The following is a 22150-nucleotide window of genomic DNA, read 5'->3' as shown; positions in this document are numbered from 1 at the left end:
GATGTGACACTTTAATTAAGGACCCGGTTTGACATTGCAAGTAAACTTCGAAATAAAATTGACATTCCCAGTATGCTCCCAGTTTGACATTTTTTTCAAGCTCCCCATTTGACACTCACAGTAAACTTAGCATTTCCATTAAGATCCCAGTTTGACTTTCCCAGTAAACTTGCCATTGTCAGTAACCTTCTAGTTTGACGGCACTCCCAGTAAGCTACCAGTTTAACATTCCCAGTAAACGTTACATCCCATTTGTGCTTGCAGTTTGATATTCCAAAAAAGCTCCCAGTTTTACACTTCCAGTAGGCCTGATAGTTTGACATTCCCAGGAAGCACACAGTTTACACAATTCCAGTGTGCTGCACTGTACAATCCCAAATCACCAACACATATTACAGAGACTAAGCTGTGTTGCAGACACCCTGCCTGCACAGCTCAACACATTGGCAAGGAGTGTTATGAGGCCCGGGCTATCCAAATACTCGGGGTCCAATGGTTATCCACAGTCACATGAGGTGGTGACAGACAACAGCTTCACGGTGCACGAAAGCCATAGTCAGCGTCAACCATTATCATCCCAGGCCCTTAGTCATCTCTGTCCTTAAAACAAATGAGGGGAGTGCACCCCAGAGAGAGAAGCCTACTGCCAAGAATATGGCCATGGAAAGAAACCTCAAACCAATCCCACCCCTCAGGGCAGTCCATAAAATCACCCCCTCTACCCCTCCTCATTCTTCTCTTTGTTTTTTAAGTGCAGCAGCGCTGGGTTAGTATCAGTACTTACCTCTTGAGTACCCTGCTATAGCGGTGCTGACATTTTTCCTCTGTAAGAGGCCTATTCAAATGGGAGTCCTTTCTCAAGTGCAGACTGCGATGCCAGCGTGCGCAAGCGCGCAGGTGTTAGGTGCCAAGCTGTGCAGGGGCTTCAAGCAGGGCCTATACCGCAACGTGGCCTACTTGCTGCGCATGGTCGGTGATGGCGCATGGAGTGTACGTTGAAGAAGAAGGTACACATGTGGGAACTAGGCTAGCATTTGCAGAGCCTGCACATCGTCCTTGTCTGAGGGAGGGAAATTTCACCATCGGAAGGCACCAGTCATGGCCGGTTTACCCGTTGTATAGGTTGCTTGGAGTAAGACTAGAAGGAACCCGATTAAACAGATGAGGCCAGCTTCTAAATCCCTTCACATCCTCTCAGGAGATGGTGGATCCTTCGCTGCCGAGCTTCTCTGGTCAAACACTGGTTGCAACTGAAGATGGCCTGCCCAAAGATTTGCTAGATCACAAAGCTGAGTCTTCGTTCAAATGGATCTACTGCCTGTAGGAAGATCACACTGAGAGCGCCTACTTATGCTGCCTGTTCTGTTGAGGTCCTGCTCCGGGACTCTGCTGCATTCGTGGGCCTCAGCAGTGGAGGCGTCCGAATGTGCAGGTGGGCTATTCACGAAGGAGAAATAAGTGCGACTCCTTTTCAACACAGCGGCCCATTCCAGGAAGTCTGCAGGTTTGGCTTCAGGTTCTGCTCTTGCAGCAAGATGTTAGAAGTGGCTGCACTGTCTTAAAGCAGCCCAGAAAAACTCATGTGCAGGGCCAAAAGCTCTTTTTTGGCTAAATGACCGCAGGGCAGTGAATTCAGAAGATGGCTGAAAACTACAAAACTCTTCGTTCGGGTTAGACTTAGACCTTGTTTGCTAGGAGCCCACCTTCCCTTTAGACCTCTAAATCATTCAGTCTTCCAGGCCAACTACTAGACTTAAAAATACCAGTCTTTTTTTCACCTCGTCCTTTGCTTATTTCCCAAGATCCTCAGTAGCATTTAGTCTACAACAGAACCACACAATGCACAAGTGGGAGAACACATTCATAGACTCTACGGTTTCACTGATAGGAATTGTGCAAAATGTTTGGTCCATTGCTTTCTTTCGCACCCCAAAGTCTTCTACTTTAAGAGAGGCCAGCCTTCTCAGGAATACCCTCAAAGCTCGTGGCCTTCTTTATGGTGTTGAACATGTGTTGGACAAGACAGCCATCTCTCCAGTTCCAGAGGAGAAAACAACGCCATGATTTCAATCATGACCGGGAAGACTTAGATCTAAAAGATATCAATGGAACATTTCAGGTTGAAGCCTACAGAAGGAAGCCAGTGAACTCAATGTTAAAACGTCTCACCAAGCCAAAATTATACTTCTACATTCCTGCCCCAGAGAAACCCTGCAAGGGCCTTTGAATTGTATTAGGCGGTCATCAATTCAGTTTCAGCTCCTCCAGTTTGGCCCGGAGACAGCACATGGACTCTGAGCCACGGTTCTATACCCCATTTCAGAGAAGTCTTGGCTACTGTTAGTGATTCCAAAATGGACAAGTAAATCTTGGTTCCATCTAGTGCCCTCGTTGGCGTCATCCCCGTGTCTGGGGCCTTCCCGTGGATGCATCTACCTTGAGGTGGCTCCTCTCTTACAGTCAGCCACTGAGATGTCTACCCCCCTTGCTGTAGATGTTGAGGGGCAAGGTCCTCGGAGTGGTCATTCTCTAGATGTGGACTCTGCTGGTCAGCAATCCAGGTGACCCACAACTTGAAAATACCATAATACACTTTGTGCCTCTAGTTCTTGCAGGCGTTCTGCAAAAATGTGGTCCCTCTTCACTGCGGTCCTTAAAACATCTTGGAATTCTTACGATAGTGATGTTTTCTAGGCTACACAGTCTCTATGCTGAGGGCTCATCGTTTCGCTATCTAAGGGTTTAACGAGACATTCAAGGACATTGCACCAGAGGAACGAACCCTAGGTCTTACGTCTTCTTAGAGGGTTCTGTTTCCAGCTTGGGATCTCTTGTTGATGCACAGGCTCTCTGGAACAGTGCACCGTTCGAGCCCCTGGAGGAGGTAACACTCAAGTTCCTCGGGAGGAAAGTGTTATTTCTGATCACTCCATAGTGCGGATTGAAAGAGCTGTGGGTGCTGATTTGCGGACACCTTTTCCTTCACTTCCTACCCAAAGGTCTGGTTTGAGACCTCCCCCTTCACGTGTTCCCAGATTTGAGCATGATGAGGATGTTGTCCTTTCTTCTATTTCATTCTCGCCATGATGCGAGAGCCGTTCAGAATTCTGGCTCTGGTCTTGGGGATACAAAGACCCGCATGCAGACTCTGAGTGGATGGGTTAAACAAGTGGGCATTGCGGCCTGTGAAGATCATCAGTCTTCGTCCCATCCTTCGATTCAGGGTAGGTCCACTCAAGGGATCACTGCTTCTTGGGCAGAAGCTGGAGGACTCTTGAATTCTGAGATCTTTAGGGAAACGGCTTGGGCACCACCTTCAGCTTTTGTTTGTCACTATAATGTTGTGATTGGTGATGGTTCTTAAAAAATATGGTTTCATCGTATATTTAGGCCGCGGCCTAGGCTATCTTCTGCTTCTAGTGAAATAGATGTGCTGCAGCTTTCGTGCTTCTGGCCTGTTTTCTTTTTCTCTCTACTTTAAAGTCTGTTTTATTGCTGCATCCTTGCCGTTTTAAGGACCGCAGTGAGGAGCTAATTTCCTGATTACTTACAAGTAATCTTTACTACTCTGAGCCCCACTCTTCCTCGTCCCCCTTCTCCTAATCTCATGATTGTCAGATTTTGATGTAGACAAGTACAGAAAAAGGAAGGCGTGAAGGTGCTGGCATGGACCATCCAAGAACGGGGGCACTTGTTTGATGATTCTTTCTGTAGTAGGTGATTGACAATAGAGTTGCTGTCTGTGGTGTGGACCCTCCTTCAAGTGGTCGAAGTGTACAAAAAGAAGTAGTGTAATTATGTCTCTAAACAAATGCGCCTGCTGATAAAGGGAGCGTTCAGTGCAGTGCACTGAAGTACAAGTTTAAACTTCTTCCTACACTTTTATTTTAAAATGAAACCATTCCGGAATGGTTTCTTATAAAAAGAAAAGTATACGAACAAGAAAACTTTTTTTAAAAGTAGAGGAGCAGCGCTCCCAACCGCTCTTGCCCACTGCCTCCTCCATTGTTTGAAGGACTGAGTGATGGGTGCACACCGCCCTGAATGTGTCTCCCGGGATGCGGGGGAATACAGCTTCAAGTAAGGAAAGTTACCAGTAATCAGAGGCTCCCTGCACCATCTGAAACCTCCAGCAGCCGCTTCGTTCTTCCTTCCACAGGGTATTTGGCCTTCATTTGTCTACTTGTGATTACGTCCTGGTTGGTCTCCAACTTTTCACCACCATGCAGGGTTTGTGAAGTGCAAATGTGGATGTAATAAACATCCATTTCAATGCTACCCAACCCTTGTCTTGGCTTTCCATGGCTGCAGATATGCTCCACTGACCTGTTAAATTACCACGTGTACTGTGCAAGACGGTTACATGCAATTATAACAAATGAAATAATAACTAATGGAATAATAACTAATACAAAAAAACGAATCCCAAAATATCAAATTCATTTTTCGTTGTTTTTGGGGGGTTCCTCCCAAAGCCCCTCCATGTTTTAAATAATACTTTTCCCCACCCCCACAACCACTATTCCCTCTCACAACCCAATTCTTTTTTTTCAAAATTAGTTATATTGGTATTAGTTGTTTTTTCATTCATTATTTTTTTATTAGTTTTGTATTCAATATAATCACTGCATACCGTGCAAGGCTATCAGTGTCTCCTTCTAGTGAGCCATGGGTGTTACCTCCTGCATTAGGAGCCCAGAGATTCTTTTCCTATGGGTGTCTCTAGAGCACTTATTCTAATTTTGCAGTTTAAAGGCTTTTTGAAACTGCACACTATTAATGATAAGTGTATTGTTAACCCCTTACAAAGATGACTAGTTCATAAGGAGATACATCAAATCCAAAAATAAAATGCAAAAGAGTTGTGCTGCAACTAGAGATGAAAATGACTTCTGTAAAGGAACTTTGGATGAGCTTTGCTGGTGCATCCCACCGCACGAGGCAGGTGTTTGTTGGTGAATGAGGGAGGGACTGTGGGAAGTCTTTCTGCAGCACATCTGCCATTTTGTAGCAGCAGCCTCCTGGCATGTGGTGCAACATAGAAAGCGGAGTGGCTGGGAGCCGTTAGTGCAGTAGAGGGTGGGGCAGGGTCAAGTCCTGCGGTGTTGGTGATTGCAGGCTGAAGCACCTGAGACCGGAGTGCGGTATTAGTTCTATGTGGTATGTAGCAGCGACACGCAAGTAAAAACAAACGGTCTGGCAGGGGGTGGGGCAGTCAGAGTTAGAGCTTAAGATCTAGCAGGCGGTGCAATGAGTCCTTTGCCAAGGTAAATGCAGTGGCGGTGGTCCTATCAAGCACAGAGCTGCCCTGCGGGGGAGGCAGGTTTGTAGTGAAAGGGTGAAATAGGTTGACGGGTGAATCAATTTGTTTGGGAAGGAGGAGTCCTGTTATTTGAGCTTAAGGTTGACTGAACCAGCAAAGTTCCAGTCTGCCACTCAGTGATTCATTTGTGGGGGTGTTTGCCAGGGCTCAGCCCTGGCACTTATTTCTGAACCCTGGCACTTATTGGCTCAGACTCAGTTTGATTATGATGTGATGTTTTGCCAATTTTATTATTTTAACTACCAACTACAGAATCAGTGCAAAATGTAAATGATAATTGTGTTTAAAGACGCACTTAAACATTTGTCTCATGTCATGTAAAACACTATTAAGTGCAGTGTTATGTATGACATTATATTCAAGGAACGCACTGCTCGCTCAGCAAGTGAGACTGACAGCACAGCTTCACTTGTTGAGGGGGGCCGTGTGAGGAATTCGACCATTCACATAGGGAGTGTGCGCTCGCCTGGACTTTTTAGAAATTTTGTAATTAATTGGAATGTTGGAAGATCAACATCCAGAAAATGTGTTAGGCTAATCCGCACACATTTTCCTATGCTCGCCGCATAACAAACACATAGTCAAGTGTACTCTGGGGGGATAGAGCCTACAGGCACAGTCCTCCTGTCATTTTCAGCTGGAATGTGACAGCCACAAGTCCATCAAAGCATCTCAGGAAGAGGAAAGGGAACACTGTCCTCCTGCTATGGCCAGCCTATTTAAATTTCAAAGGCTCCATGGATCCACCCCGTTTGAGAAAAAAAGAATTTAAATTGTCAAACTTCTGCTGGTGGCAGCGTATACCAATGAGAGATAATTGAAACAGCCCTGTGGGAGGCCTGATCACAGAACTGATAAAAGGTCACAGGAAATCATCACCTCTTTGATATGCAATGGTTCAGCTTGAAGCTAGCTCTCACCCCTCCGTATGAAGGGCAGTGAATGTCATGTCTGGGACAACTGTTTACAGTAGGCAACACCTGATGGGGGACCCCCTTTAAGAGGGAAGAAGTATGTGATTTGACGGAGACAGAAAGTCTGTTTTTGCCACAAACTCTAAGGGAGACCTGCGCTTTGAATAGAAGCTACAGCGAGCTCAATTAACCAGGGAGACACGTTGATACACAACAGACAGGAAGATGGGTGAGAGTTAGTAGTACATGTTGTCACCCCTTACCTTTCCTGTTGCAAAGCACTCTGGTTATGACCTCACGCATACCATAAGTTTGTTGATGGGGACCCAGGATTGGTTCATTAGGGTAGGCTTAGCATGCACCAATCGCTGGGGCTGCATTTGGCTTTAAAAGAGGGCTGAGCCTCTCTCTTAGAAGACCATTCGATGACTTTGAAAGGGGTAATAAGGACTCATTTGGACCCTGGATAAAGGTACAGTCTGCCTTACATCTTCCACTAGTGAAGGAAGGCCAGGATTTCCAAGAGGGAAGCAAAATCCCTCCCCTAAACATCTCCCAAGGAACAGAGGGAGCAACTCCAGAATCGGTACCCAGCCAGCACACAGTGTGCCCTGCTAGGTTCTGCCAGGAAGCTTCCTAGTCGGAAAGTGCCAGAGGGTCTCTGACCAAAGGACAAGGCAGTTGCCTGCAAACACTCTCCTCAGCTTTGGACCGTCCACCTTAAAGGACGACACATGCCCAGCGAAGAAGCTAGGTGTAGTGCCACAACAAGCATCAACCAGCGTCCATCTTTTGAGGACATTTTTGAGGCAGTCGAGCCCACGAACCGCGACCAGCTGCACCACTGACTGTTGTCATGCTGCAGTCACTAAAGCCGTCCAAGATGCCTCGTCCAGCGTTCCAGATCTGCCAACCAGCAAAGAGACAACGATTCTTGACCCCAAGCTGCCGTGTAGGCCAGCCTGCAGCTGTCCCTCAGGCCTCGCTTGCCGAACTGTTTGCCGCCTGATACTCGCAGCTGTCTCCTGTCTTGAACTCTGTCGCAGGAGCTGCAAGGGATCCTAGAACCCTCTTGACCCTGTCGCGCATCAAGATCATCTCGAGCACGAGCTACACTGTGGTTCTGTAACCCTAGTCCTTCCCTGAAGGCCCCTACTGATATATATGACCCCTTGGTGCTGAAACCAAATAACCTTGAACAGTTAAGACTGATTGCTTTACCGACTACCCTACTGTCAGTATCCAGAGTGCATCCCTTTCCTTCATGAAACTGTCTGTCCTCTGCGTTCCTTTACAGGGTGGGTTGTATTTTGTAGTGTGCTAGAACTGTCTGTTTTAATAATAGTAAAGTAGATATTTTTATACAACCATGACTGGACAGTCCCTTTTATCATTGGGTAATAACTGTATTTTCGCTGTGTTGCAACTAACCAACGATCCACGACCTTGCAGAAATAAGCCTGCCGTTCCATCCATGTTACCAAAATTGGACAAGGAGGTTTATAATTGACTTGTTTGCCAATCTGTTCGAATCCTCTCTGGTGTACTAGAAGTGTGGGGCTGAATGATGGTTTAGAAACCGATATTCATCCCAGGACCACTGGTGCCCCGGAAGTCGATTCGTCACAGGCCATGCATTCTTTCAATATGCTGACATGCAAAACAAAGTAGGGATGTCAGTATATGGAAGCAATGAACTGCTCTCTCAACACGTGATGCTGAGCTGTCAACCTCACTTGCTCAGCGGGCCGCACATTCCTTGACTACAGTGAAATCCAGAACAGTGCATTTATTAGTATTTTGGATGTCAGCATTTTCAAGAAATTGTGCTGTGCGGTGTTGGGTCATACTTCGGCGCGTCCCGCTGGCTGCAGCCAACCGGGCACACTGCACCACGCCAAAACAGCTGGCGACGATACGGCTTTCCCAAAATATGGCGTACCGCTGAAATAGCAATTCTAATTATGGATACGTTTGACTGCCCATATAAAGGGCAAGTTTTATCACTTTTTGAATTGTTAGTAACTTTGGCAGTGTTTATCAAAACTACACAAAACCCTCCCAATCAATCGAGATACAACTGCATCTTTTCAGAACGGTCTGTGAGGTTCAGTTAGACTGGGAGGGGGCAACGTTACGGGGAGTAGTATTAAAGTTGTACTTCCCATGCAAACTCACATAAGCAATTTTTGCTCTCTCCTACAGGAAAAACAAGCATTGAGAAAGCAGACCGTTTTGGCTTTTTTGCAGGCAAGTGCAGGCATCTGCCATGTACTGCTACAAGGCTACTGCCTGGTCATAAAATGTTGTAAAATTGTGTGAGTACCTAACCAAATGATGTTGGTGACTGCCAAACGCCTATCTAATACCCATAAACAAGCCAACACTGTTGGTTTTGCTTGTTAACAGGATTACAGTGTAAGGAACAGATATGAGAACACACATATAGTTCAATAAATGAAGTGGCCGAAGGCACACTTGCTTAAGACATTTTTATTACACCAGGAGATGCATTATTGCCATTAGCACTTAGAAGAAAACACAGCGTTTGATGTAACAGCATGTTAGAGCTACCTCAAAGAGCTACGGTCAGCTACCAGGAGGGTTTCTTTTGGGGTGGGGAGGGACAGGTAGTTGGGGGCAATGGCTTAGTTTGGCCATGCAGAGTCAATGCAATCCCAAACACCCACAAGCTGTGTGTCCGTACTCACTGCAATAGTTTTAAGTTATAGGTGGCGCTGAAGCAATGATGGGCAGATACCGCAGAGGGGTGGAATATGCTATTTCAAGAAACACAGAGAGCACATTTTGGCCACAAGGTTTGTGGACCCGGAGGTGGATTCATGTGTAATGTGCGTGGGGCGGTTTTGTAAAGGTTTACCTGCCACCGGTGGACAGAACAGGATGAAACCTTTCAGAAAACATACTCACTCGAAAGGTTTGTGAAGTTCTGTCTCAGGGGCCAGGACTATAGTAGGAAGCTAAAATAGAACATTGCCCATTATATTTTGCAGAACTGTAGTACAAAAACGACTAAATAAATATATATAAAGCGTTGACTCTGCGCACAGTATATGTCTTGTGCAATGGCCCAGGCACAGCGGCCCATGGTGTCAAGTAGACAAAGCAGACAGGGTCAGCTTACTGGGCATGGCTGATGTGCTTTGCCCGGGCATGTAGTCTACTGGACATGCGGGCACTGTAGTTGTGTTTGTGGTGCCTATGGCCTCAGGAAGAGTGTCCACTGGCCATGATGGCACGTTGGCACACAGGATATATAAAAAAGTAAACTTCTGTAATAAAAACATTTGAAATGTACTAAAAAAAATCAGCCGTTGAAGGCAAGTTGTGGTTTCAATGCGAAATCTAAAAAGAAATGTGACAAGGCCACCTGCCAAGAGTCATTCTTTGGTATGGACACAGATCTGTAATATATAAGTGTGCAGGCTGTGGAGAAAAGGTTCCACAAAAAAGCGTATCCAGTGTCATTGGGCCTCATTACGAGTCAGGCGGAATGGGTTAACGGGTGCCGCTAATGGATGCGGACCCGTTAAACCCATTCCTCCTGATTACGAGGTCCCCTCGCGGGACCCGGTAAGGACACTTGGTAAAACCAGGCGTCGTTACCGGGTACCGCGAGGGGACCAGGGAGCTAACAACGGGCCGGTCGTAATCGGCCCGTTGTTAGCTCCCTGCACCCATTCCCATTGAGCCCTATTGGGGCTCGAATGGGAATGGGGAAGGTTCGGGCCCGGGTTCCCTGAGGGAGGAATTACCGGGCCCTCCAAACTCGGAATGCCCGGTAATTCCCCATTCAGGTAACCCCGACCTGGTTTTGGAGGCAGCCATGCCGCCAATAGCGGCATGGCTACCGCCAAAGCCGTAATGAGGCCCATTGTCTTGTAAAATGGTACAGATAGTTAACTGGAGTTGGGGGGGGGGGGCTGTAGAGGGCTCCTAGGTACAAATGGGCTCATCCACTTCTTATCACCGATTCACACTCGCTTGGAACATTCCACTTCGCCCCAGCCTCTGTTGCCGTGCACTTAAAGAACTGTGCATTGACATGAGCTGCAGATAATAGAGGTCCCTGTTATATCCCTCAAATCTCCATACACACAAGGACGACAGGACACGTCGTACATCAAGCTATCTTTATTCCTAACTGCCTGCCTCTTCCTCCCTGAGGCCCCTCCTCTTCCTCCTGCAATGTCTCTCCCTCCTAACCCCTTCAGTCCATGCTGCCTTTTTTCCCCCGCAACCATCACTCGTTCTGAAGATTCCCATGGTTTGGTCCTGTTCCCCAGTTCCGCAGTGGTTCCCTTTCTTAACAGTTGGCCCCAGGTCAGGAGGCTTTCTAAGATATCAGCGTTCCCCCACACCATGTTCTCTTTGGTATGCATTGAGGCCCAGGTTTACCAGTGTTCTCCAGGTCAGCAGGCTACCGCCACCCCCTGTGTCAGCAGTGTCAATTGTATCAGCCAGCATGGCAGCATTCACCCAGTCAGCAGTGTCCTCTGTCTCATCAGTGTTACCCTAGGTTATCAAGAGGACTCCTAGTCAACAGTTTGCCGCCTCCGCCATTTTCCACTTGTAGCAAGCATGCCTGAAGTCAACAGTGCCCCAGGCCGTTCCTTCACAGGGTGGGCATGGCCATAGATCAGCAGTGTTCACCAAGGCAGCAGTGTTCCCCATGGCTAACAGGTTCCCTAAACTCATTGGACTGCCCTGCACTGCCCTCCAGGCTGCAATGTTATCAGTGTTTGTCTAATTGTGATAGAAGCAATTTCCGGGTCAGGAGGCATCCCCAGCTTGCCAGAGGTTTGCTAGGTCAACAGCGATACTGGGGTGGCAGTGTTTTCCAGGTTTGTATCCTCACAACAGGACGGCAGAGTTCTTCAGGTTACCAATATTCTGCAGGTTGGCAGGGTGCCCCCTGACAGGCAAAGCCTGTAAGGGAGCAGCATTCCATCAAATTGGCAGGGTTTCCAGTTCTGCATTTCCGCAGGGTCCTCACTTCGGCTGAGACTCCCCCGTTCGACATTTCGGCGCCAGGCTGGTAGTGTTAACTCAGGTTTGTAGAGGGTGTTAGGTCAGCAAGGGTCCCCTGCTTGGCAGTGTTCCTTCTCTCAGGGTGGCAGGCTGCCTCACATCAGCAGTGTTCCCTACATCAGTTGCACCCCACAGGTGCTTAAGGCTCCTAGATCATCAGGGTATCAGGTAATAATGTCTCCATACATAATGTCCCCACAAATAATGTCCCCATACATAATGTCCCCACAAATAATGTCCCCATACATAAAGTCGCCGGGGAAAGCCATTGGCGACATTGTATATGGTGGCATTATGTATCGGGGTGAGTTGCGGTGATGTCCCCTGCTGCCCTTGTAAAAAAACAATAATTCAGGGGTTGCGGGGTGTCCCCGCCATGTTCAATGTAATAATGTCTCCGCAAAAAATGGCAACTTTTTTTGTCAGGAGACATTTTTGCGGGACATTATTACATGGAACCCATCTTCAGGGCATGTCTGAATGGTAGTATTTCCCCAGGTAAGTAGTTTGCCCGGGTTGGATAGTGCTCCACTGGTCAGCAGTGCTACCCTGGTTAGCCAGTCACTCAGGTTGATAGTAATCCTACAGATTAGTACTATTTCCCAGGACGTTACTGTTACTGTTACTCGGGGATCTGCTGTGTTTTCCCTAGGTCAGCAGTGTTTACCCAAAACCTCAGTTTTGCCGCATGTCTGTCGGATGTCGCATGTCAGCCATGTTTCCCATGTCAGCAGGATCCTCCAGGGCACGGTTATTTCCGCAGTCAGGGGTGTTCCACTGGTTGGCAGTGCTTTCCCACTTCAGCAGCGTTGCCCTGTGCTGGGAGAAACCAACAGGTCAACGGGGTCACCCTGACCCGCAATGCTCCCACACGGCGCAGTGTTCCCCTAAGTCAGGGGTCTGCAAACTTTGACTCTCCAGATGTTTTGGACTACAACTCCCATGGGTCATCATCATGGATTACGTAGGCTTGGACTGATAGGAATTGTAGTCCAAAACATCCGGAGTGCCTGGCCTCGGATAACAGCGCTCTCCCATGTTGATAATATTGACCCAGGACTTCTTTTAATACCTGAATGTATAGCATTGCTTTGTATGACGCTTTGTGTTGCTCTCTTGGCAGGAGAGACGGTGTGAGCTGGAGCTGCCGACATGTTGGCCAAAGGCTTCTTCGCTTCCTGCCTCCTGTGCGGAATGCTGGGGTCCCTCCTCGCCCAGCTGGATGTGCCAGGTGCAGCCTCATGTGCAGGTATGAAGAGAACAAGGCAACTACTTCCAACAAAAACCCGTCACACAAACCTAACTTGGTCTATCCATATGAATCCACCAAACAATGCACACTACACAAACCAGTGAGAGGGCTTCACCACACAACAAGCAAGATCCTACGTCCAACACGTACGCCTTTAACGAATGTCCACAACACACACCCACACACACCCATAACCAGAGACCACAACACAACCCATAGAGTCCACCGCAAAGCCTGCAGCTATAATCCACCACACACCCTTAAAACGACAATGCACAATACAAAGGAGACTCCAGTATACAACTCACAATCACAGTGAATTGCTTATCTTATGGCTAGAGTCGTACAAGCAAACAACAACAGATAGACCCGCAACCAGAGCGCACCGCAAAACCTCTCAACAAGTGTCCACCGCACATGCCAACCTCCCGAGCCCAGGATGCAACCCACATCCAGGCCCTGCCCACAATCTGCACCTGTAGCCCTCCAGAGACAGTCACCATCTAAATCCAAAGACCACTCTACAACCCACGTTCACTATACAAACACACAAGGGTCTGCTGGAACATTCTGCAAACAGAGACCACCAGGTATACCCCCAACCAGAGTGCACCATAGAATGAAAAACGCCAGGTCCCAAAGCATGCGGGATAGGAATGGATCCCACCAAAGCAGATTGGGGATTCCTACTAGATGGAGGATTCCCACTAGATGAAGGATTCCCACTAGATGGAGGATTCCCACTAGATGGAGGATTCCCACCAGACGGAGGATTCCCACCGGCTGGAGGATTCCCGCCAGATGGAGGATTCCCACCAGATGAGGATTCCCACTAGATGACGGATTCCCACCAGATGGAGGATTCCCACCAGATGGGGGATTCCCACTAGATGAAGGATTCCCACCAGATGGAGGATTCCCACCAGATGAGGATTCCCACTAGATGAAGCATTCCCACAAGATGAGGATTCCCACCAGATGGAGGATTCCCACTAGAACAGTTAGACCGTTCTCCGCCATGGGCGGCATCCAGAATAATGTTCTAGATAAGCAAGTAAAACACAGACAACCGCTAATATGACAAGAGATTGACCAGTGTCCCTACTTACTCATGTACCAGCGGAACATTGGTGCCCTCCAACAACTGCAGCAAAGCACTAACGCAAGTGAAGATAATTACACTTTGCATTGAGTGATGCCCAGCAAAATATTTCAAGACCAAGGCCTGGAAAAGCTGAGCAGGATATTAGTCATGTTAAGTTTGGTGCCACTGCAGAAGGAATGAACCAATGAGAGTAAGCTCCGCCCGAGCATGCTCAGTTCCTTGTAAACAAATGTTTGGCCATGCTTGGTATCTTGACCGGAGCCGAGAAGCTCTGATCAGATCATTCCATCAGTGGAAGCGGGGCTCGACACCCACAATTCCTTTTCACTACTCCAGTTGTCATGTTCTCCCTTTGTCTCCATCCCAGTGGTTGCCCCGGAAACCATCTCAAAAGGCACACCACGAATCCTTCTATCACAAAATGTCCATTCTTCAGGGAAACTGTCCCCAGAACATTAATGGAGAGGGGTCGGGGGGACGTTGAAGATCTTTCGTTATCAATTATATTGACTGCACCCCCCGACACAAACAGAGGCTGCTGCAAAAAAAAGACTTCCAAAAACCAGTAGGTAAATATAGCAACTAGATTAGACTGCACAAACCACAACCGAGACCCAACACTCACAGCCAGAGCCCACCATAGAAATCCATACTCGAGCTCAATACACACACACCTAATACAGCTGTGTAACATGCAAGCCCAGGACCAGCCTCTACCCCAGAAATCCACAGGTCTGTGTCCTATTCAAAGACTCCCACTTTCCGCTTCTGTGACACCCTCATTCTTGACATCTGTATATTCAACTATGTATTGCCAAATACACGGGTCCACTTTTTGTTATGGGAGTCAAGGTCTCTTTTTCCCATATTCCAACATCCACCCTGCTTCTCCCTCCCCCTTGTTCGCAGGCTTTCCCCTCAACGCGCTCTTGTCAATATGTTTTGGTTCCCAACCCAACGCGGTTTCCCACACTGCATCCCGGCCACAAAACCCAGATGTATTGATTCTGGTGCTGATGTCTGCTGACTGTAAACCGTGGTGGAGGCGGGAGGCGGAAGAAAGAGGATTGGCAAAAAGGTGGGCAAAGGAGTGACAGTAAAAGCAGATAGGGAGTGGGGCATGGAACGTACCAGCAGCACGGGGGAGAGAGCTGTGGTAGCAGTCCTGAATTGAGCGTGCAAGGATAGGCCAGGGCCTATTACAGAAACCCACAGCTATAGGTGGCCCCTCTAAACCACCAACCAGTGTTTACGCCTCTGCTGATCTAAGTTTGTATGTTTTTGTGCACAGATAAAACCAACTGCCCCATCCACGTTTATTTTGCGATTGATACGTCGGAGACTATTATCCTCCAGACGGCGCCCATCCAGAGCCTCCTGGACAACATCAAGAAGTTCATCCCCCTATTCCTGAACAAGATGGAGAATGAGGCCTACCTGAACCAGGTGGCCATCACCTGGCAATACGCTGGGCTTCACTACTCAGACACGGTGGAGATCTATAGCAACATAACGTCCGACAAGGCCGACTACCTCAGACGACTCGAGGGCATTAAGTACATTGGCCGAGGAACATTCACAGACTGCGCCATCGCCCGCTTGATCAGCATGATCGGCCAACAAAACCATGAGCCCAACGCAGTGAAGTACGCTGTGATCATCACCGACGGCCACGTGACGGGCAAGCCCTGCGGCGGAGTTAAACATCAGGCAGACCAGGCCCAGCTCGCGGGCATCAAGCTGTTTGCTGTGGCAGCCAGTCACGATGTGCACGAGCAGGGGCTGCGGGAGATAGCTGCTGTGCCGCATGATCTCTACCGCGGCAACTACGCTGTCACCACCAGCCAGGATCAACTGAAAATTGACCAGGACACCATCGACAAAATGATCCAGGTCATGGTAAGTAGTGCTATAACGCCCGGATGAGGAGATGCACAGGGTCACGCATGCCCATAGGCATCATACTATGCAGGGCATTTCGGGGTAAAGGTGGACAGCGCCCAGCCTGGGCTACTGTCAGCCATTTTGAAGATCCATCAACGTCTGCTAGTGTAAGATACAGAAAGCGTGGCCTCAGATTGTATCACTGGGCGGCAGGCTGGAGATGCAATCCGAGCACTACTGCAAAACTATTGGACATGAGGGTTGGCATTTACACCTGTTCTCCTGATCGGGGGCTGGAGACTAATTGGTAAACAAAAAAAAAGTAGTTCCCTCCTCCCTATGGGAGTATTTTCAGGCAGAGTACAAATCTAATCAAGACTTTGTTATTCATACTTCTTTCCACCTGATAATTCATGCAAGTTAAAAGATCCATTTTTAAGTGAAAGTTCCAGTTCAGATCAGGGAGTGATAATGTCTCTGCTTGTCCCCCTGGTCTCAACGTGTCTATGCCTTAGTGTGAGTGGAAGCAGAGGGCAGGCTCCTTTCCTTTGCGGCTACTTGCACTCCCGCCTTTCTTCCTCATAGTATTTGCTAGGGTGACCAGGTGTCCCGGTATTTGGAGCTCTGTCCCCCTGTCTCAAGATTCATTTCCCATTGGAAACTGCAGTGGCCCGGGTTTTTTTGGGAGTAGGTCTTCATAGCTGGCAGGCGGGAATGCACAATCCCACACAGAAGAAATGCTGCATACAACTTAAGATAGTGCTAGTTTGTGATAAATTCATTACAATATGTGTTTCTTCCACCAGTAACACTTAAACCTCCTTCTCCTCCAACCGCTACTGCAGTGTAGTGCCTCGACAGACACCTCCTAGAGTTTGTCCTACTGTTATTTTAGTTTACTTTTTCAATGTGGTCACCCTAGTATTTGCCTACCTTCAGGAAGTAAAAGTAGCCAGTGCATCGCTGCGCCCGGGGTGGGGGAGGGGGGCTCAACAGGGGGAGGGTTGAGTAATAGGTAGCCCTGTCTAACGCATTTCCTATTTTCCCCTTTTCTTCCAACAGAAACACGAAGCATACGCAGAGGTGAGTGAATGTGGCGCACCCTGTCGCAGGGGACTGTCCGTCCGCGGGCTGCATGTCCAATGCCCGTGCAACAATGCATGACTGATTGCCGCTCCGCTGCATGCCGTACCTATCGAACAATATGAGGGGAATTCTATATATCTTCATGTGTGAGGCCCTTCTGCGCAGGCGCTGCCACTCTCTTATTGTACGCTGGGCCTTGTGGGGGACAGTGCAGCGGGTCAGGCCCTTGTGTCCACTGATGTCCAAGCTCCGATGGAGGAAGGCGCCCTGTACTGCTGTACCTCTGGCTCCACCTCAGTATTCAACTGTATTTGGCCTTTGGCTCGATGCTATGCCCAAGTCTTAACTCTTGGGGTAGGGGGGAACCCTATCTGACCTATCCAGTTGCAATCCGCTCAGCCCCGCACAACACAAGCTGTGCATTACCGTTTGTGTGGTAGGCAGTTACACATGGGGTAATTGACTGCCACATTTGACAGCATTCTTCACATATCTTCTAGCAGGCTTGCTACAGGGCTGGAAATGGGGAGAAAGCCATTGGGGGACCTGTCAACTCTTTGGAGGGGTGGGGCTGTGGAACAGAGGGGGCGGGACCAATGGGTGTGGTCCCTGGCCAGGTTGCGCAACACAGAATCCATTCATAGAACCCAATCCTAGCAATCTGCATAGAAGCAAAGAGCATTACAGGAACATCATAATGTCCACAATTTTAACTTTTAAAAAACATGCCTTATAGTGATTCAGTTAGAAGCCCCTTTAAATGAATAATGGACTCTTCTGTTTTGATTGGTCACAATATTCATGCTAGTAGAGAGATGTCTGTAAATTGTAGGACATGTATACCAGTTTGGGCCGCTGCAATACCGCACGTGAAGATTTGGCAGTTTCTGCCTAGAGTGCTGAGTTTTCTGAAAGCTCAGCTGAAAAACCGGTTACTCGTGCGTGCATTGTACCAAGCATTTCAGGAGACTCGCGCTCTTCTGGAAGCGCTCCGGCAAGATGTTTTTTTGCTAGCGCGCCACTTCGTCTTGTTCCTGCTCATTCCCCTCACTGACTGTGTAGCGAAATGTGCTGTTTTTTAGGTAGTTGAGTGTTTTTTAGAGTCTTTCTCAAAACGTGTAAGTCTTTGAGAAGAGTGTGAGACACCCTAGGGGACTGAGGTTTTCATCCGTAACGGGCACGTTCAGGGACCTAGAAGGGTGGGAGGGGGTATATTATGGATAAGGTGAATAGACAATGGGTATCATTACGAGTTTGGAGGTAGCCATGCTGTTTTTAGCGGCATGGCTACCCCCAAACTCGGTTCCGGGTCCGGATACCACAAAAGGGGACTTACCATTCCGACCTTGGAGGACCCGGTAATTCCCTTTCGCAGGACCCGGACCCGGTACATCCCCATTCCCATTGAAGCCCCAATAGGGTTCAATGGGAATGGGGAGGATGCTAACAATGGGCCTGTTAATGACAGGCCCATTGTTAGCATCCTGTACTGCTAGCAGGTCCCGCTCTGCACGTCTGGTCTGGCCAGGCGTACAGAGCGGGACCCGCTGCAGGACTCGTAATGCGGCGCCCCGGATTGAACAGTGCCGGTCCCTTACCGACACTGTTCATTCCGTGGCCACCACAGTTGTAATGAGGCCCAGTATCATGTTATGTTATGCTGGTTGGTACTGTAGTGCTTTGTATTATTGCTAGGCCATTTGAAAGCACTAAAGGTGAAGAGAAGAGTAGCAGGAGAAGTAGAGGGAGAGGGAGAGGAAGGCAGAGAGAAGCAAGTCACGCGAGCGCTCGAGGTGAAAAGACGAGTAATAGAAGGAAGAAGCAGTTGAAAGAAGACAGCATACCTAATATTTGGAATACTAACAGCATGAAATTGATTATTTTTTTCTAACAATGATTGAAGCCCCCCTAAACGAGGGTCGATTGAGAGCTATAGGGTTGGGGGGGGGGGGGGGCTTCTCTACTTTGTTTTCTGATCATTTCCTCTTTCTCCTTCTTTCAGTGCTACAAGATGACCTGCTTGCAAATTGCAGGCCAACCTGGCGATGCGGGGAAACAGGGGCAGAAGGTAAGAAGCCACGCACCACAGCGCGGGGACTGCACGCAGTTTGATTGGCTCAAAGGCCCCTTTATAAAGTGCGCTATTCTGCTTTGTACCACCCACACCTCCTGCATAGCATCTGAAATTTGACGTCCATAGCCGTCACAAACGGGCAGAGCCTAGAGAAGCTCCTGGGCTTATCAGTCCTATATCGCCATCGTGTGGTAGAAGTTCGGAGGCGCAGCGTACGAGTTGTACTTCCTGCTCTTTTTCGCGGTTCCCAGCTAGCAGTATCTCCGACCTAATTAATGTGATGTCGCGTTTTCTTTTTCCTAGGGCGCAAAAGGCAACGCTGGGGAGCCCGGCGATATAGGCGAGAAAGGAAGGCAGGTGAGTATCTGGCTGACCCCACGCTCTTTAAACTGCTGGCCAGACCCCAGGAATCGCTCCAAACGTATTGCATTTCATGTTTTTTCTCATTTTCTTCACAGGGAGATCCCGGCATTGAAGGTCCCATCGGATACCCTGGTCCCAAGGTGAGCCCTTCGCCATCCCCAGCATCCAGATGTCTGACATTTCTTTAAATGACCGCTGTGTGCCACCAGGAGATGCTTCACAGAGCTATGAGTCAGACATATGGAAGTAATAAGTAACAAAAATATAAGACATCTAACGCAAGGACTAATCTGAAATGGGGCAAATGGCTTTGGACTCCTTGAAAAAGATAGTCGTGGTGAGCTTGGGTGGACAATCTAGATAGTTAATCATTTTTTCACAGTACGGAAACAGGCATACCTCAGGTGGTTGCAGAGCGGCCAGTCCTTACAACATAGCATGCATTACTGGCCTGGCAATTAATGTAGTAGGGAAGGATTAATATTTACACTTAATGTGGTAAATGTTACAGTCCTTAGAGGGGGGCGTGAGGTGTTCAACGTTGATGTTATGGGGACAGCCATGTGATAATAGGGCATTCCTCGGTGTGGCACTTCCACCCTCGATGTGTCATCACTGTACCCCTGCGGGCTGCACCATGTCAGCATTAGTTGAGCCGCATTAATCCAGCTTAGCCTAAGGGCGGGGAGTAGTGTGGCTACCCTCAGACACCTCCTCTACCTCGCACATATCTGATTGTCCGCAATTCAGTCATGGAGTGCTGCAAACGACCGCTGCCTAAATGCCAGTAAGACTGAGATAGTTTGCAGTGGGACTCCTGCTCCCACTTTCCCACCCTCACTCTGGCCGGCCTCCCTTGGCCCCTTGCTCGGCCAAAAAAAAACCTTGGGGTCATCTTCGACTCCACACTCTCCTTCTCGACTCACATTTCAGACATCAGTAAAAAATCCAATTACCAACTGCACCTGTTCAGAGGTACTCTTCCTTTTCTCACGTTCCCCCAGAAGCTCACTATCTCCAGAACCCTGGTTCTCTCAAGGCTTGACTACTGCAGCAGCCTCTTTCTCAACCCCCCTGCCTCTGTCTGCGCCCTTTGCAACTCATCCAGAACAGAACCGCAAGACTTATCCTTGGCCTCAAGCCCTGGGACCGCATCTCTCCGGCACTGAAATGCCTCCACTAGCTCCCTGTGGCTGCAAGGATCAAGTGTAAGACCCTCTGCATTGTTCACAAGGCTTTCTGGGGCCTGGGACCCACCTAACTCCATCAATGCCTTCCTAAATACTATCCCTCCGAGCCCTCCGCTCATCTACCTCCAACCTTCTGCGAGTGAGCTGGTTCTCCCAGCAGAGATTTGGAGGGAGATCTTTATCCTCAGCATGGGCCGCCCTTTGGAATAGCCTCCCTCCGCCCTCCATCTTGAGCCTGAACTCCTTACGTTCCGGAAACTCCTTAAGACATTCCTCGTCTCCTCTTCTTTCTCTCTCCCTCTACCCTGCTGACCTCTCTCTCCGCTCTATTCCCTATCTCCTTCCTTTTCCACACATCATACCGATTGGCTGCCGGGAGTACCTGTGAGTCTCACAGGTGACCGGCACCCTCGCCAGTCCTCCAGCACTTGCCTCAGGGCCTGCACTTGCCTCATTGCTACTGCACTCGGTCAATTACACATTGAGAATGGCATCTCTCGGCACTTACTCAGTCTCAACTGGACGCATCTGGATTCCCCCCTGCACTTGTTCTCCTCCCCCCTCCCCTCTCGTACACCGTCTGCGCACTTGCACAATCTGAACATCCCGTCCCATGCCTTGAAGATCATCTATCTTTTCCCCTTGTCTCCCGTCCTGCATGGTGGCGCCTCTATGCACTTGGAAAAAGTGCAGAATCGCCATCAGACCTATTTGTTGTTATCTACACTGTTAATTGTACTATATGCACTTACTCTGCCTGGCAGACCGGTCATCATTCAGAAACTCAAGGGCTCTGAATGATTGTTGTTATTCTCCCATGTTCCCTCCCTCCTTGAGCGCCTTGAAACACTTCCCTGTGTATAGGCGCTTTATAAATAAACATTACCATTAACATTGTAGAGAGGATCTTTCCCCAGTACCCTTTGTGTGCAAAGCAAGGTGCCAGGTCCTCTTCTGTGTTGGAAAAAACAAGATAGAAATGGTGGCATGGAATTCTACCAAGAGGAATCAGAGCCTTGATGTGTTGTGCTTAGTGCACTTTATAAATGTAAAAATAAATACAGTAAATAAATAAATCACCAGTGATGGCGATGCTCTATTGTTATAATGCATTCTTTACAGCACAGTTTTCCAAGTTGTAGAAACCATTAGTGGTGACGGCTGCATTATGAAGGAAACTCACTCATTCTGTAAAAGTCTTGTTAATGTAACATTGTCTTTTTTCTTTTCCTTATCCCAGGGGGGTCCTGGATTGAAAGGAGAAAAGGTAAGAACCCCAATCCTTACCTTCCAGAACGCAAAGCATTGTAAAGGACGTCTCAATGGGATGATTACTCTCTCTCACTTCCCCATTTTTTCCTTCCACAGGGAGATTATGGAGGAGATGGCAGGAAGGTTAGTATTCTTTCCTCAATCCTATCATTCTTTCCCATGGAATTTCACTGCTTCCCTCTTCTCCAGTGCCCTGATGTGCGTAACTGAAACCTCGTTGTGTCTCTTGCAGGGAGCAGCTGGCTTGGCAGGAAGAAATGGAACCGATGGGCAAAAGGTAGGCAGACTGGGTCTCTTCATCTTTCTGACCTTTCCGAAATGGTTTAAGTAAACAATCAAAATGAGAAACAATGATTGACGTCCGATTGTGCAAACTCTATATCAGAAGCCGCAATCTCAGATGGCTTACATTTACTGGGATTTCATCGTTGCACAGTTCCTGCTGCGTGTAGTAACGAAGACAGGCCTAGCGGTTCAGGCTGGGCTGCTACCATTGGTGGCAGTACCTGACTTATTTGCATATGGCTGGACCCCTTTTGCAATAGCGCAGACAGGCTAAAAAAACACTTTTGTTGGTAATTAAGGCAGGACATAATAGGAAGATGTCCGAATTCCCTGCCCTGTGTTACGCCCCT

At 48.3% G+C, this 22150-nt stretch overlaps 1 protein-coding gene across 2 annotated transcripts in view; it reads left to right on the top strand.

Moving 5' to 3' along the window:
- COL6A2 (collagen type VI alpha 2 chain) overlaps positions 1-22150 on the top strand; it is a 95054-nt gene that overhangs the window by 7369 nt on the left and 65535 nt on the right. For both annotated transcript variants that reach the window (XM_069616047.1, XM_069616048.1), the window contains exons 2-10: positions 12413-12538; positions 14938-15545; positions 16593-16613; positions 18619-18684; positions 18994-19047; positions 19149-19193; positions 21484-21510; positions 21612-21638; positions 21748-21792. In XM_069616047.1, the coding sequence (XP_069472148.1) occupies positions 12442-12538; positions 14938-15545; positions 16593-16613; positions 18619-18684; positions 18994-19047; positions 19149-19193; positions 21484-21510; positions 21612-21638; positions 21748-21792 (990 nt within the window). In that variant the 5' untranslated portion in view covers positions 12413-12441. The remainder of the gene's footprint in view (positions 1-12412; positions 12539-14937; positions 15546-16592; positions 16614-18618; positions 18685-18993; positions 19048-19148; positions 19194-21483; positions 21511-21611; positions 21639-21747; positions 21793-22150) is intronic.

The sequence above is a fragment of the Ambystoma mexicanum genome, chromosome 9 (genome assembly GCF_040938575.1).
Source record: "Ambystoma mexicanum isolate Mex_15411 chromosome 9, UKY_AmexF1_1, whole genome shotgun sequence".
Classification (NCBI taxonomy): Eukaryota; Metazoa; Chordata; class Amphibia; order Caudata; family Ambystomatidae; genus Ambystoma; species Ambystoma mexicanum.
This window is presented reverse-complemented; position numbering and strand designations above follow the sequence as displayed.